Source organism: Poecilia latipinna, unplaced genomic scaffold (assembly GCF_001443285.1).
Source record: "Poecilia latipinna isolate Pla-1442-1.1 unplaced genomic scaffold, P_latipinna-1.0 Scaffold1904, whole genome shotgun sequence".
Lineage (NCBI taxonomy): Eukaryota > Metazoa > Chordata > Actinopteri > Cyprinodontiformes > Poeciliidae > Poecilia > Poecilia latipinna.
Genome location: NW_015114520.1, coordinates 69,695 through 83,473, shown reverse-complemented (window position 1 = coordinate 83,473; position 13,779 = coordinate 69,695). Strand labels below are relative to the sequence as shown.

Here is a 13,779-nt window from a genome sequence, read left to right as displayed (position 1 = left end):
ACAGCACGACTCGACTGTCTTTTAAAAGCCATCAGAGTTAAAGAATCGACCACCTGCGTCTTGTCAGATCTCACCATGAGAAAACAAAAAAAGGAAACCGCCTGTAGACGGGACTGAAAATGTCGCTGCGTTAGAAATAAAAACATTAAATCCCCACATTTCATGTAACATAAGTTTTCTATACATATTCACAAAATAAAAAATGTCTGAAGGACAAACAAGTTAAAGCTACCTTGTTTTGGTAATCAAAAATCACGATGTGGGCCACTTTGACAGCCCTGGTCAAAAGTTTGAAATATTTGCAAAAGTTCAGATTTCTTCGCCTCACTAACACTAGAAAGTTGTACGTTAACACCTTTTGTCCTGGTGTGCTTACTAGTAACATTTTGATCTAAGTCTTATTGAAAAATGTAAGTTTTTCCCAAAACTGAACAAACGTATTTTTATAACACCAAATTGCGCAATCATGTAGTCAATGGAAGTGTGGCTTCTTGGTCTATTGTTGTCAACAAACAGGATAAAAAGCGTAGCTTCCGACAAACAACCAACAGCTGCTTCTTCGTCCCTGCCAGTTCCTAACGCTCTGCCCTCAGCCGTTTTCCATCCTGTCACTAGAGAAGATTGGGTCTCTGTTGACCTTTTACTGTAATTATGTTCTGACAGCGAGGTCTGTCGGCTGCTCCCAGCCTAATTCATATTAGACTGTAGAGGGGAAGTGGAGCGACTGCAAACAGAAGTGAGAAAACTTTGAAACAAGCTTGGCAAGTAAAAAAAATCGATGCTGTTTTTATGGGAGTGGAGCGTTAAGGCTATGGAGACTTGTAGCTCAACATATTTAACAAAGTCACCATTTGTGATTTAAGCCTAGAGGACGACTTCTCGTAATTTCTTTTCTTAATGTGGCCCTAACACTCCCTGATAGGAATCTGCTAAAATGTGAAAAAGATCAAGAAACAAGTCATGATTTTCTTTCTGCTATTTGCCAAGACACAAACTCTGTGAGGCCCACGATCCTCCTGAATTCGAAGAAAAAGTCCGTGTTAATATCTGTTGAGCCATACTCACGTCCCCGTCTCCACGGGGGTAATATGACTCCAAAGCATTCTTTGATTTCTGATGCTGTTCTCTTCCACAGAGATGAGATCCCTGAGATGGCTCAGCCTACGAGAGGAGATTAAGATAGTCCTGAGGGGTCTGCAGCCCCTAAGCATCTTTCTGTCCCCAATAAAGGGAAGCCATTCAGTACGAGCAGAGAGAGAACAGGGAGGAAAAGAAGCACAGCACCAAACAGAACCAAAGCCACAGGGTTCCGCTTCACCAAGCTGGGTTCTTTGTGTTCGGAAACTCTTTTGTCTGATGCCAACAAATGGCCGGATGTTTTGTTTTTAAGTTTTCCTTCTGCATTCACGTTTTACCCTAACAGCAGCTTTTCTAGCGTGACAGGCGACAAAACGTTTTCAGTTATTGTCCATAAAAGCAATACTAATATCGGATGTCAATATCGGCCCAAATTCTCATATTGGAGCATCATTAGTTAATATTTGAACTGTTTTCTCACACTTTTTCTGCTTTTTTTTTTTTTTTTTTTTTTTTTAGTAGAGCGCTTTTCTAGCCTGGCCATTGAATTCCTAAGTAATTTTGTTAAATTCCCATCTCCCTTCACTGTGCTGTGTGGAATTTCTCCCATCCTGAGAAATCCATTGAGCAGGATTTCTCAGGAAATGGATTTCTCAGGATGCATTACTATGATAAATGCATCCTGGTCAATCAGCAGACAGAAGGAGACATTGTGAACTATGATGTTGATTTTCTGTGCTGTTTTTGGAATTATAGTCTGCTTGTAGCTTGAGCAACGAAGGATGTGAAGGAAATCATTCAGTACATGTTGGCCATACTAATAAATATTAAGTAATTAAAGTAGGAGCAAAAGCATTATTTCCGGTAAGCTTCGTAGCGTAACTCCCTTAATGTTTAAGCTCGCGCATTACATATGTATCGGCCAAATGTTAGTGATTGGGTAAAATTTGATCCAATCGTTTAAAATTTCAACAGTGGACGCCTCTAGGAAGAAATTGTTTCTCAATAGCCAAGGGTTCAGACCCCCTGTACAAAGCGAAGTGTAGAACAAGGTACCGTTTTTGGTTGAGATCATTGTTCACTTGTCAATTATTCATTATATCTGTGCAGAAAAACACACAAAACTGTTACTAAACCTATTTATTAATGGAGAAAATTAGTGTTATTCTTTCATAGGTTTTGTTTTTTAATTACATGGCTGAAGAAGTATAAATTCAAACATTCTCATGTATGAACTGATTTTCTCCAGAAATTTACATGACAAAGAGATCTTAATCGAGAGACCAGAGAGTGTTTTTACTCCATTGGCTTCACCGTTAACAGTCAGACCTAGAAGCTTTCCACTCCATATAAAAAGCTGGCAACTTGTGTTTTTCAAGACCTTGATGCCCGACACCTACGCACATCGATCCCTGAACGTAATGCGGTGCTTAAAGGCAATCATAGTGAGGCGTGTCCACAGAGACAGAGGTTATTGATCTATTTCTGCAAAGATCGGATCGCCCAAAAAGCTGAATCTGGCCAATCCCAGGAACACCGTCATTTACTCCCAAAAATCGTCCCATATCTGGGACCACAGCTGATCTTGGTATTGATAGCAAAATGTCTTAAAGCTAAATGGAGGCACAATAATAAAATGACTGCACAATTTTGGAAGGTTAGGTAAGGAGAAAACATCTGGATCTTTTAACACAATTGTGATTTCTATTACTACTCTCTGCATGGCTAACCAAGAAAAATCTTAGAAAAGGTTCAGTATCTGACTTAAATCTTAAACAGAACTTGTGAGTCATTCATGAACTTTAAATCTGTTCATGTTCTTTGTTAGACTATTATTCCTATTTGAACAGATAAAACTAAGCAAGTGAGATGGAATTTTTTTTTAAACTGAGTTAAATAAAATAATCTGCAATGGTTTCACACATAATCATCATGCTAAGATGTTAGGCAAGTCGCATTGCAACAATTATTTCTGGAATTATTTCGATATTTGCTTTTCACTTTTTGTCATAGAAACAATCCTAAACAACCCTTTTTTTATTACTGTTGGTCATTGCGACAGTGTGTTCATTTCAAATTTGTAAACTGCTAAAGAATTGATTGGATTAGAGTACGACACAGGTTGATGTCAGGGAAACTTCATAATAACACATTTCTTTTGAGCAAACAAAAAGAAAAGCTAATCACACTGATAACCGCCAGGCTTCTCAAAACACTGTGATTTTAGTTTGGAGGCTGTAATCAAAGCTTTTGGATCGGCTTTGATTTTTTACGGGGGCCAAAACGACACAATCCAAGTCGCCACGAAGATCACAGACAGAATACCAAGCGAGCAGATTGAAGCCGTTGTTCTTAAAAGCCGACATCCTCAAGCCGAGAGTGCAGTTTTCTCTTTTCAGATTGCAAAACAGTGTGTGACGGAAACATCAGCTTGACGCACAAAAACAGAATTCTGCAACTATGTAATAAAGGTGGATAAACTTCACAGGAATCCTTTAAATTTGTAGTCCTTGTTATGATTATAAGAGATTCTTTTTACTTCAGCATTTCAATATGGGTGTTTTAATAAATAAAGCAGTATGTGCAGTCTTTTTGTATGTTTGTTTTTAGCATTCTTCTATGAAATGGCTGAAATAGAAAAAAGAAGAACCTATTAGATTTTTGTGCAGATCCAAGTTACTCTCTTCCAGACCAATCTTTGGTGTTAGTTGATAAAAGCCCTGCAGCTGGAGCCTCTGATGCACAAAGACCTCCTTTACCGCTCCATACAGTTGTAAGGCTGCATGTTAATTCATTTTCCTTACTCTGCTGGTTTACCACAGTAAGCTGCCAGTGGTAAGGGCCCGTCCAAAAAGCCCGCGTGATTAATTTTGCCCCCTCCTCGGTGACAGAGACGCATCCTGTTGTAGAGGAAGGACTCAGTGCTGCGACTTATTTCAAGGCTCCTGTGCAACTTGTAGCAATTATGGGTGTTAAATCTAGTTTGTTGCCTTGTGTGAATAATACACATTGGTGTCTGTTAGATTTCAATGCAGGGATGGGAATATAGTGAGAGACAGTAGAAAAAAAATCTACTGGCACTTCTAGCCATGGAAATAATGTATCCATAACTTGTTCAGATATCGTACTGCAAACTCCACCTTAAGAAAAATATCTTTTTGTCTGCAGAAATTCTCTGCCAATCATTTTAAATTTATAAACTACTGGTATTTCTTTTGTTATGTTCTTCTATAATTGAAATAACTATCGGTTTATTAAAAAAAAAAAAATCAGAAGTTGGGTACATTTGGAATCCCATGTTCCAAAGTAGTCATTATCTAGCAGCAGATTCATATTCTGTACTCCCTCTAGTTTTCAACAAAGTGGGATTTTTTTATTTTTCAGCTCAGCGACCCCCCGTCGTTCACTTCAGATGGGTAAGCAATGCCTCGAATCGTTAAAGCTCTGAACCATCCTGGCATGGAGCCCTGCACCTAATATCACGCTTCACTATGTGGTCAATATTCGACAACGGTGTGAAAAAGCCCAGAGTGCTCCCAGAAACACCAGAGGACATAGTTTAATTCACGCGGCCGCTCGCCGAGGTCAAAGTCAACAGGAGCAAATCAGCTCAGGTCTGGCAGACAACTGGAAGAGCAATCATTTCAGTCAGTGAGGCTAAAAGACATTAAGTTTGAAGAAGAGCCAGATATCAAAAAGCTGCAGGCAGGAGTCCAGCTAGCTTGACAATGTTTGGATTTTGATGTTAAAAGCTGACACTGTCCAGCACTGCTTACACATTTACAGTCAGTATTAACCAGGAAATTCAGCCGAAGCAAAAGTCGGGCTGAAATGCTAAATCTTCTCTATCAGGGTTTCTGCAGGTTTCACCAACTCAAATTTAAGGCCTTTTAAGACCATTACGAATGAATTTTAAGACAGGTATCACAACAGAAATGTAAAAAAAGAACATTACATATTTTATATTGTAGTAGTGCCAAGCTTTTTTGCACAGAATGCACGCAGCATCCTATGGGTTGGCAACAGAAGTGAGGAAAACTAACGTCAACCAGCCAACAGGCGAAAGTTTACAGGCAAGAAAAGCTAGGAAGCTAGCAAAGGTATATTAGCAGACAACCAGGTGTGACTTTAAGTTAAAGGGTGTAACACTATTAGGGGAAAGGATGTCCCATCCTTTCAAAAATCTTTGAAGTGAAGCAGGCTGACAGTGAACTTCAGCGCATATGCATGAGGGTGAAATGTGCGAACTATAAGAGCTTGAACTGACGTACAGGTGACTTGTAGGCTAGTATGAGGTACGACACGACAGGCCTGCCTTTCCCTTATAAGTGAGGAAGTTAAGCTCGCGTGCTCTTGTTTTGAAATTTGTGGTTCTTCCGGTGTAGCAGCTATTGCCTCGCCGCATCGATTGATTTTAGCGGGTAGTAAGGAGCCTTTGACTTAACAGAGTCGAGTTCCCGTACTCCAAAGATGTTATGAAGCTCGCCGTCTCTCAGGTCACTGGACTCGAGCTGCCTCACAGTCAAAACCTCCGTCCTCTTTTGAATATTAGAACATGACATTAAAAGACCCTGAAATAAAAACAAAGTTTAAAAAATGAGCCCATGAAATACATTGTTCTGTTACGAAGTTGTACATATCATGCTTTCACGAACTATTAAGTTCATTTATGTAGATCAAAAGGGGAAAACCCTGCCCTCGTGTGTTCTTTTCAGGAATTGCAACCTAGCAATCTTGTTTTTGAAGCAGACAGTATGGTGTCCCCATCCGTTTTGTGATGTCCGGTTTGAGTGGTTGCATTGCCGGTATGTATTGTGGAAGTAATTATGTGGCATTGTTTCTGTGCTAGATGTAGCTTCCTAATGTGTTATTTGACACTATGATAAGTTTTTTGTTATTGAATTTAACCGCGATTTATATGGCGTCAGTAGCATAGATCTTTACATCGATACTACTTTTATATTGAGTTTTATATTGAGTTTCAATATACTTTTATATTGAGTTTAATGAGAAATTCAATATAAAAGTAGTTTCTGATGAAACTCAATTTAAAATTATTAAATTAATAAATTACAATGAATAAAAAAATGAATGAAATCAATATATAAAATGAATAAACAAATCTTGAAATTAATTTAGAAACAGAAAAATATATTTTTTATTTCATGGGGACATTTGTTTCATATGACATTTATTAATAATTTATTAGTAACTATTTATTTAATTTCAAATAAAATGGCTTTCCATATTTCTTTCAGTTATGTTTCTTATTCTCGAGAGATAATAAGAAAATAACACAGACTTCCAAACATTCTTTTGAAAAAACTGAATATTTAATGGCCAGTCTTCATTTTTCTTCACAATATGCACAAACTTGATTTATAAAGGCTGAGAGCAGCACTGTAAATCTCTCCATTTTATTGATCTGGTGTTGAATTATTCATTAGGTTGGTTGTTTGGAGGTCAGATGAGAAAGACAGAAAACTATTGTGGTCAATTATAGCAAAAAAAAGAAAAGAAAATCAATAGTGAAAACAGAAGTACCTGTGTGAAATGAGCTGCAACAAATGATGCTGGACACACACCACAAAGTCTTTATGTAGAAGAGCTCTGCTATTTGTAACATTGTTTAACAATAAATTAGGCACAAGAATCAAGAGGATGTGATTCTCTTAAGGTAAATGCTCTAAATAGCCAAAAAATAATAATAAAATGTAAAACTGGACATATCGAAGGGGATGCTTCAGTTCCACCCAAGGTGACAACAGATAGAAACATTATTGTTTTACCTTGGCTATGAAGAAATTTCAGTTGTGTTACTCTCTCCCTTTCTTGTGGTTGTTGTCAGAAAGGTAAATATGTCCAGAAAATAAAGAGGCAGAATCATGCCTGTACAAGTATGGTGGAAAGTAGGAGGCTAATAAAAGCAGAAGAAAGTTAAAGCAGAGAAACAACAAACATGCTGAAGACTTTGCTGAACTGAGTGCTGGATCCGAAAGAAGCAATAAAAAATGGTAGATCAATACACCAAATGATTATTTTCTCCATTAGTCATCTAATGGCCAAGATAATAGTGTTTCAGATGGGACATTATTGGACAACTAATGAATTTCTGACTTCCATTATGTCTCAGATCAGATCAGAGGATAAAAGAGAGACAGAAATGAATGTTAAAGGTTTACCTAAGTGCCTTATAATATTTGCTCCTAAATGTCTCACATTTGATCATATTACAACATTCAATGCATGTTTAAAAGCAGGGAGAGAGGGAATGTCTGGAAATTGATTAACCAAATGAATGGTAGAAGTTCAAGTTCATTTCAGCAACGAGGCTGTCCAAAGTGCTTTACATCATAAAATCATAATGCAGTCACCAATTTTGAAACAAGCAATAAATATTACGATTTGTAAATGTGGAATTTATTGTGATAATGAAGAGGACATTTTTCCAAATTTCTCTTTAATCAAATTGTTTTATTGAAGAAAGCTAAAGAGACAGAACAGCAGACGTTTATAATTCTGATCTAATTCTAAAGACCGTAGAAGAAAACAGCATCAGTTCTAAGCTGATGACAGATTCAGTTTCTTCTTTGGATCACTATAAAGAAAACACCAGTGAGTTCATCTCACTTCAATATCAACTGATTTGAACAAGAACATTTGTTCTGCAGAACAGTGGAAGAGGAACCAGAACATCCAAATACATCAACATGAATATTCAAGCAAAACTATTAGAGCCCAGAGAAGATTAGATTTTCATGTGGAGAAATATTTCAGTATCAAAGAAGAATAAAAAAAACAAAAAAACAAAAACAAAACATATATCCTCCTGGAACACAAAGAACTACATTTAAACCAGAAAAATAAAGAAGAACACAATGGCAGAGCAGAGATCAGAACAATGAACCCTGATCAGCAATCAGAGAGAAGAGAAAAAATCTAGTTGGGTTTACAGAACTCTGCAGAGGTTCCTTGGTACCAAACCCAAACTCCAGCCAGTAGCAGCTGAGTGAATGTGGTCTGGGCTCTGTGGATTAGAGTCATGATGTCAGAGACGCTGTAGAAGGACAGAAGACCTGCTGTGTGATTCAGGTACACTCCTACTCTGGAGGAAACTGGACCCGAGACGGAGGTCCAGATGTTGCTGTGACCAAATTTAGACTTGTTACAATCTAAAGCCCAAGATTTGTTGTTACATCCAAATCCACATTTATTCCCTTCTCCTATTCTGCTGATATTCTTGTATGTGACTGCTAAACAAACTTTACCGCTCCACTCCACCTCCCAGTAACAACGTCCAGTCAGACTCTCTCTACTCAGAACCTGATCCCAATAAGTGAATCTTTCTGAATGACTAGAATAAAAATGATCTTTATTCATCTCAGTCACCTTCCTGTTCCCCATTGATAGCTCCAGGTATTTGTTTGCTGTGTTTGGATCCAGAGTAATTTCCCGGTAATATTTCAAGAACTCAGCTCTGCTCTTTGGTTCTGGTTCTGACAGTAGAACATCCACCTCAGTGACCATCAGTGAGATATTTGTCCCTGCGTCTCTCAGGACGTCCTGTAGTTTCTGTCTGAGCTCTGACACAGCTGCCGTCATGTCCTCAAAGTGTCTCAGAGGACGGACTTTGATGCTGGAAGAGTGTGTCGACTCACTGAGTGCTGGCAGTGAGGAGTAGTTGAGGAGAAACTGGCTGTGATCCTCTGTGTGTGACAGCTGCTCCAGCTCAGCGTCTTTCCTCTTCAGCTCAGTGATCTCCTGCTCCAGCTTCTTCTGAAGATCTTTGACTCGACTCACTTCAGTTTTCTGGTGGAATCTGATCTGCTGCTTCACCTCAGAGCTTCTTCTTTGGAGGAGATGGATCAGCTGGGTGAAGACCTTGTCACTCTCCTCCACTGTCTTATCAGCAGAGTGATTGATGGCCTCCACCTCCTGTTGAAGCAGCTTCACATCATTCTCTTTGTCCTGGATCATCTGGTGGACGTTTCCTCGTCCCTCTTCCAGCTCTGTCTGCCTCTCAGCCCTTTCTGATGCAGCTGATACCGTGTCGTGACCTTTATGTTCATCCACAGAGCAGAGATAGCAGATAGTCTTTTGATCAGTGCGGCAGAAGATATCGATCACCTTATTATGACGAGAGCAGATGTTCTCCTGGAGGTCCCTGGCCGGCTCCACCAGCTTGTGTTTCCTGAAAGGAGCTGAATCATAATGAGGCTGAAGGCGTTCCTTGCAGTAAGAGACCAGGCAGACTAAACAGGACTTGATAGCTTTCAGTTTTCTTTCACTGCAAACATCACAGGCCACATCTTCAGGTCCAGCATAGCAGTGATCAGCAGCAGCAGCAGCTTGGAGTCCAATTTTCTTCAGCTCCTCCACTAAAGCTGCTAGCATGATGTTCTTCTTTAGCACAGGCCTCGGTGTGAATGTCTCCCTGCACCCAGGGCAGCTGTGGATTCCCTTCTGATCCTCTGCATCCCAGTGGGTCTTAATACACTTCATACAGTAGCTGTGTCCGCAGGGAATAGCCACTGGATCCTTCAGTAGATCCATACAGATGAAACAGGAGAAGGTTTCTCTGTCCAGATGACTCTGCTCCATCTCTGCTCTCAGTCACAGTGGCTGTGTTAGTTTCACTTTCTGAAAACAGAAACTGTTTTGAGCTCTAAGTGCAGAGAGGCAGCAGCCAATCAGCTGTTGGATCCGCCCAGCTTCACGGTGTGTTTAAGAGCAGAAAGGAGAGGGAGTGACATCAGGGAATACATAGGTTTAAAAGTAGAAGTTAAAGTTTATCTGTATAACTCATTTCAGCAACGAGGCTGACCAAAGTGCTTTACGTCATAACATAATGCAAAAATTTTTGAAACGAGCTAAATATTTTGTCAAATGCCATCAAAATGATCAATACACATCAAGTTGATCAATATTCCATTTAATACTAATCAAAGTGAATCTAAACAGGTGGATTTTTAGCCTTGATTTAAACGTCAGTGTTTCAGCTCTCAGTATGTTTTTTAAAGTTTGTTCCAGATTTGTGGTGCATAGAAGCTGAATGCTGCATCTCCATATTCAGTTTTGGTTCTGGGGATGCAGAACCAGAAGACCTGAGAGTTTCTGGAAGGTTGATGCAACAAAAGCGCTTTAATTTATGTCTGTGCTAAATTGAGTGATTTTTAAGCTAACGGTTTTTTAAAGTCCGTTCTCTGAGCCACAGGGAGCCAGTGTCAGAACCAGAGTGATGCGAGCCATCTTCCTGGTTTTAGTGAGATAGCCAGCAGCAGCATTCTGATGAAGTCTGGTTGTCCTGTCTGAGTTGGTGATGGAATGACAGCAGCAAGTAATGAAGTGAAAGCAAATTTCAGGAATATTGACATTTTCCATTTGGGCCTTTACTGCATCTAGAAACTGTCCAAGTGCTTTAAAAAAAAAAAAAAAAAAAAAAAGTAAGAAAGACCCTGAAGTTCTTTGGTGTCAGGAAAACGAGCCCTTTCAAAACCTCCCAATTATTAAGTCAGTCTTCAGGTATTGGATCTTCTCCAGCAGCAAACCATACAAATTGTAATAAAGAGCAAATTTCTCTTTAATCATATCATTTTATTGAAGAAAGTCAGACATTTACATTTCTGATCTAAAGCAGCATCAGTTCTAAGCAGATAGATTCAGTTTCTTCTTTGGATCACTATAAAGAACACCAGTGAGTTCATCTCATTTCAATAACTGATTTGAACATTTGTTCTGCCAAACCGTGGAAGAGGAACCAGATCATCAATATGAATGTTAAAGCAAAACTATTAGAACCCAGAGAAGTTTAGGTTTTCATGTGGAGAAATATTTTAGTCTCAAAGAATACCCCCACCCCCCAAAAAAATCCTCCTGGAACAAAGAACTACTTAAACCAGAAAAATAAATCAGAACAATGAACCCGGAGCAGCAATTGGAGACAAGAAAGTATATCTACTGGGCTGACAGAATTCTGCAGAGTTTCCTTTTCCCAAAACCCAAACTCCAGCCAGTAGTGGCTGAGTGAATGTGGTCTGGACTCTGTGGATCAGAGTCATGGAGTCAGAGACGCTGCAGAAGGACAGAAGACCTGCTGTGTGATCCAGGTACACTCCTACTCTGGAGGAAACTGGACCCGAGACGGAGGTCCAGATGTTGTTGTGACCAAATGTTAAATTGGAACAATATAAAGCCCAAGATTTGTCATTAAATCCAAATCCACATGCATCTGTATTTCCTACTCTGCTGATATTTTTGTATGCAACTGCAACACAAACTTTACCGCTCCACTCCACCTCCCAGTAACAACGTCCAGTCAGACTCTCTCTACTCAGAACCTGAGACCAAAAAGTGAATCTGCCTGGATGTCTGAAATAAGGCAGATCTTTATTCAGCAATGTCACCTTCCTGTTCCCCTCTGATAGTTCCAGACGTTCGTATGCTGTGTTTGGATCCAGACTGATTTCACAGTAGTAATTCAAGAAGCCAGCTCTGCTCCTTGGTTCTGGTCCTGACAGTAGAACATCCATCTGAGTGACCATCAGTAAGACGTTATCCCACGAGTCACTCTCAACTTGCTGTAGTTTATCTCTGAACTCTGTCAGAGCTGCTGTCAAGTCCTCAAAGTGTCTCAGAGGACGGATTTTGATGCTGGATGAGTGTGTCGACTCACTGAGTGCTGGCAGTGAGGAGTAGTTGAGGAGAAACTGGCTGTGATCCTCTGTGTGTGACAGCTGCTCCAGCTCAGCGTCTTTCCTCTTCAGCTCAGTGATCTCCTGCTCCAGCTTCTTCTGAAGATCTTTGACTCGACTCACTTCAGTTTTCTGGTGGAATCTGATCTGCTGCTTCACCTCAGAGCTTCTTCTTTGGAGGAGATGGATCAGCTGGGTGAAGACCTTGTCACTCTCCTCCACCGTTTTATCAGCAGAGTGATTGATGGCCTCCACCTCCTGATGAAGCAGCTTCACATCATTCTCTTTTTCCTGGATCATCTGGTGGACGTTTCCTCGTCTCTCCTCCAGCTCTCTCTGCCTCTCAGCCCTTTCTGCTGGAGCTGATACCGTGTCGTGACGACCATGTTCAGCCATTAAACAGAAAGCACATATACTCATCTTATCGGTACGACAGAAGAGCCTCATCACCTCACCATGACGAGAGCAGATGTTCTCCTGGAGGTCCCTGGCCGGCTCCACCAGCTTGTGTTTCCTGAAAGGAGCTGAATCATAATGAGGCTGAAGGTGTTCCTTGCAGTAAGAGACCAGGCAGACTAAACAGGACTTGATAGCTTTCAGTTTTCTTTCACTGCAGACATCACAGGCCACATCTTCAGGTCCAGCATAGCAGTGATCAGCAGCAGCAGCTTTGAGTCCAATTTTCTTCAGCTGCTCCACGAAAGCCGCTAGCATGATGTTCTTCTTTAGCACAGGCCTCGGTGTGAACGTCTCCCTGCACCCAGGGCAGCTGTGGATTCCCTTCTGATCCTCTGCATCCCAGTGGGTCTTAATACACTTCATACAGTAGCTGTGTCCACAGGGAATAGCCACTGGATCCTTCAGTAGATCCATACAGATGAAACAGCAGAAGGTTTCTCTGTCCAGATGACTCTGCTCCATCTCTGCTCTCAGTCACAGTGGCTGCGTTAGTTTCACTTTCTGAATGCAGAAGCTGCTTTGAGCTCTGATAAGTGCAGAGAGGCAGCTGCCAATCAGCTTCAAGCTGTGTTTAAGAGCAGAGAGGACAGGGATGGACACATATTAACTTAATGAACAATTTACAAGGGAATCTGGTTGCCCTTTTTCATTAGTGAGGAAACAGCAGCAGCAATAAAAATGTAAAATCAGCAACCTTAGAATAGAAATTTTCCAAAAAAAGTACACATAATAATTGTGAAGACTGACAGTAAACCTATTAGAAAATGAAGAACTAATACAAGAACAATATAATGTCAATAATATGTATTTTCCAACAGTGTAGTTAAGATCTGCCCTGAGAAAATGTCAACTTCAGAAAATGATCAAATCTATTATGTAAGTGAATTTAGTGAATATTCAATGTTAATCTTATTTGATTTATATAATAAAGCATGGGAATGTGGAACATTACCTAAAAGAGATTACCTGGAAAGGATTGTGATGGAGCCTGACAATAATTTGATTAATTTATTTTTTGTTAATTTATTAATGTTACAGATCCAAGATAATGTGAATGGTAGATCTATTATTTATTTTTTGTGCTTAGACCAGGGGTGTCCAAAGTGGGTCCTGGAGGGCCGGCATCCTGCATGTTTTAGTTCTCTCCCTGGTTTAACGCACCTGCATCAAATGATGGCTCGTTAGAAGCCCTAAGAGGAATATTGACAAGCTGAAAAGGTTGTTACTACCACAGGGAGAGAACTAAAACTTGCAGGATGCCGGACCTAGAGGACTGACTTTGGACACCCCTGGCTTAGACACTCCTCCTTGTCAGTCAGCCTCCTGCTGTGATTAACAAGCAGAAGCAGCTGCTGTGGTTGATCTGATTGTTTGGTGAAGGAGTGAGAAGCGGTGTAGAGGGGAAAAATGATGACAATTCTAGGGGCCCTGACCAACAGGGGGCCCTCCACAATTTAATTATTTATTTTTTGTTCATAGAAATAAAAATAATAATAAAAAATCGGGGCCCTGTCAATTACAAAATTTATCATATTGTATTTTCAAAGATTGT

At 40.0% G+C, this 13,779-nt stretch overlaps 2 protein-coding genes across 2 annotated transcripts; both read right to left on the bottom strand.

Moving 5' to 3' along the window:
- Positions 1–7,530: 7,530 nt before the first annotated feature.
- Positions 7,531–9,738, bottom strand: LOC106935076 (tripartite motif-containing protein 16-like). Its single transcript, XM_015015354.1, has one exon. It carries the CDS (start codon positions 9,676–9,678, stop codon positions 8,017–8,019), a length of 1,662 nt encoding a protein of 553 aa, XP_014870840.1. The 5' UTR covers positions 9,679–9,738; the 3' UTR covers positions 7,531–8,016.
- A 912-nt stretch (positions 9,739–10,650) lies between these two features.
- LOC106935075 (tripartite motif-containing protein 16-like) lies at positions 10,651–12,794 on the bottom strand. Its single transcript, XM_015015353.1, has one exon. The coding sequence runs from the start codon at positions 12,687–12,689 to the stop codon at positions 10,986–10,988; it is 1,704 nt and encodes a 567-aa protein (XP_014870839.1). The 5' UTR covers positions 12,690–12,794; the 3' UTR covers positions 10,651–10,985.
- Positions 12,795–13,779: the final 985 nt, after the last annotated feature.

Excerpts from the sequence above, each read along its gene's own strand:
- LOC106935076 (XM_015015354.1), bottom strand. The coding sequence starts at position 9,678 with ATGGAGCAGAGTCATCTGGACAGAGAAACCTTCTCCTGTTTCATCTGT.
- LOC106935075 (XM_015015353.1), bottom strand. The coding sequence starts at position 12,689 with ATGGAGCAGAGTCATCTGGACAGAGAAACCTTCTGCTGTTTCATCTGT.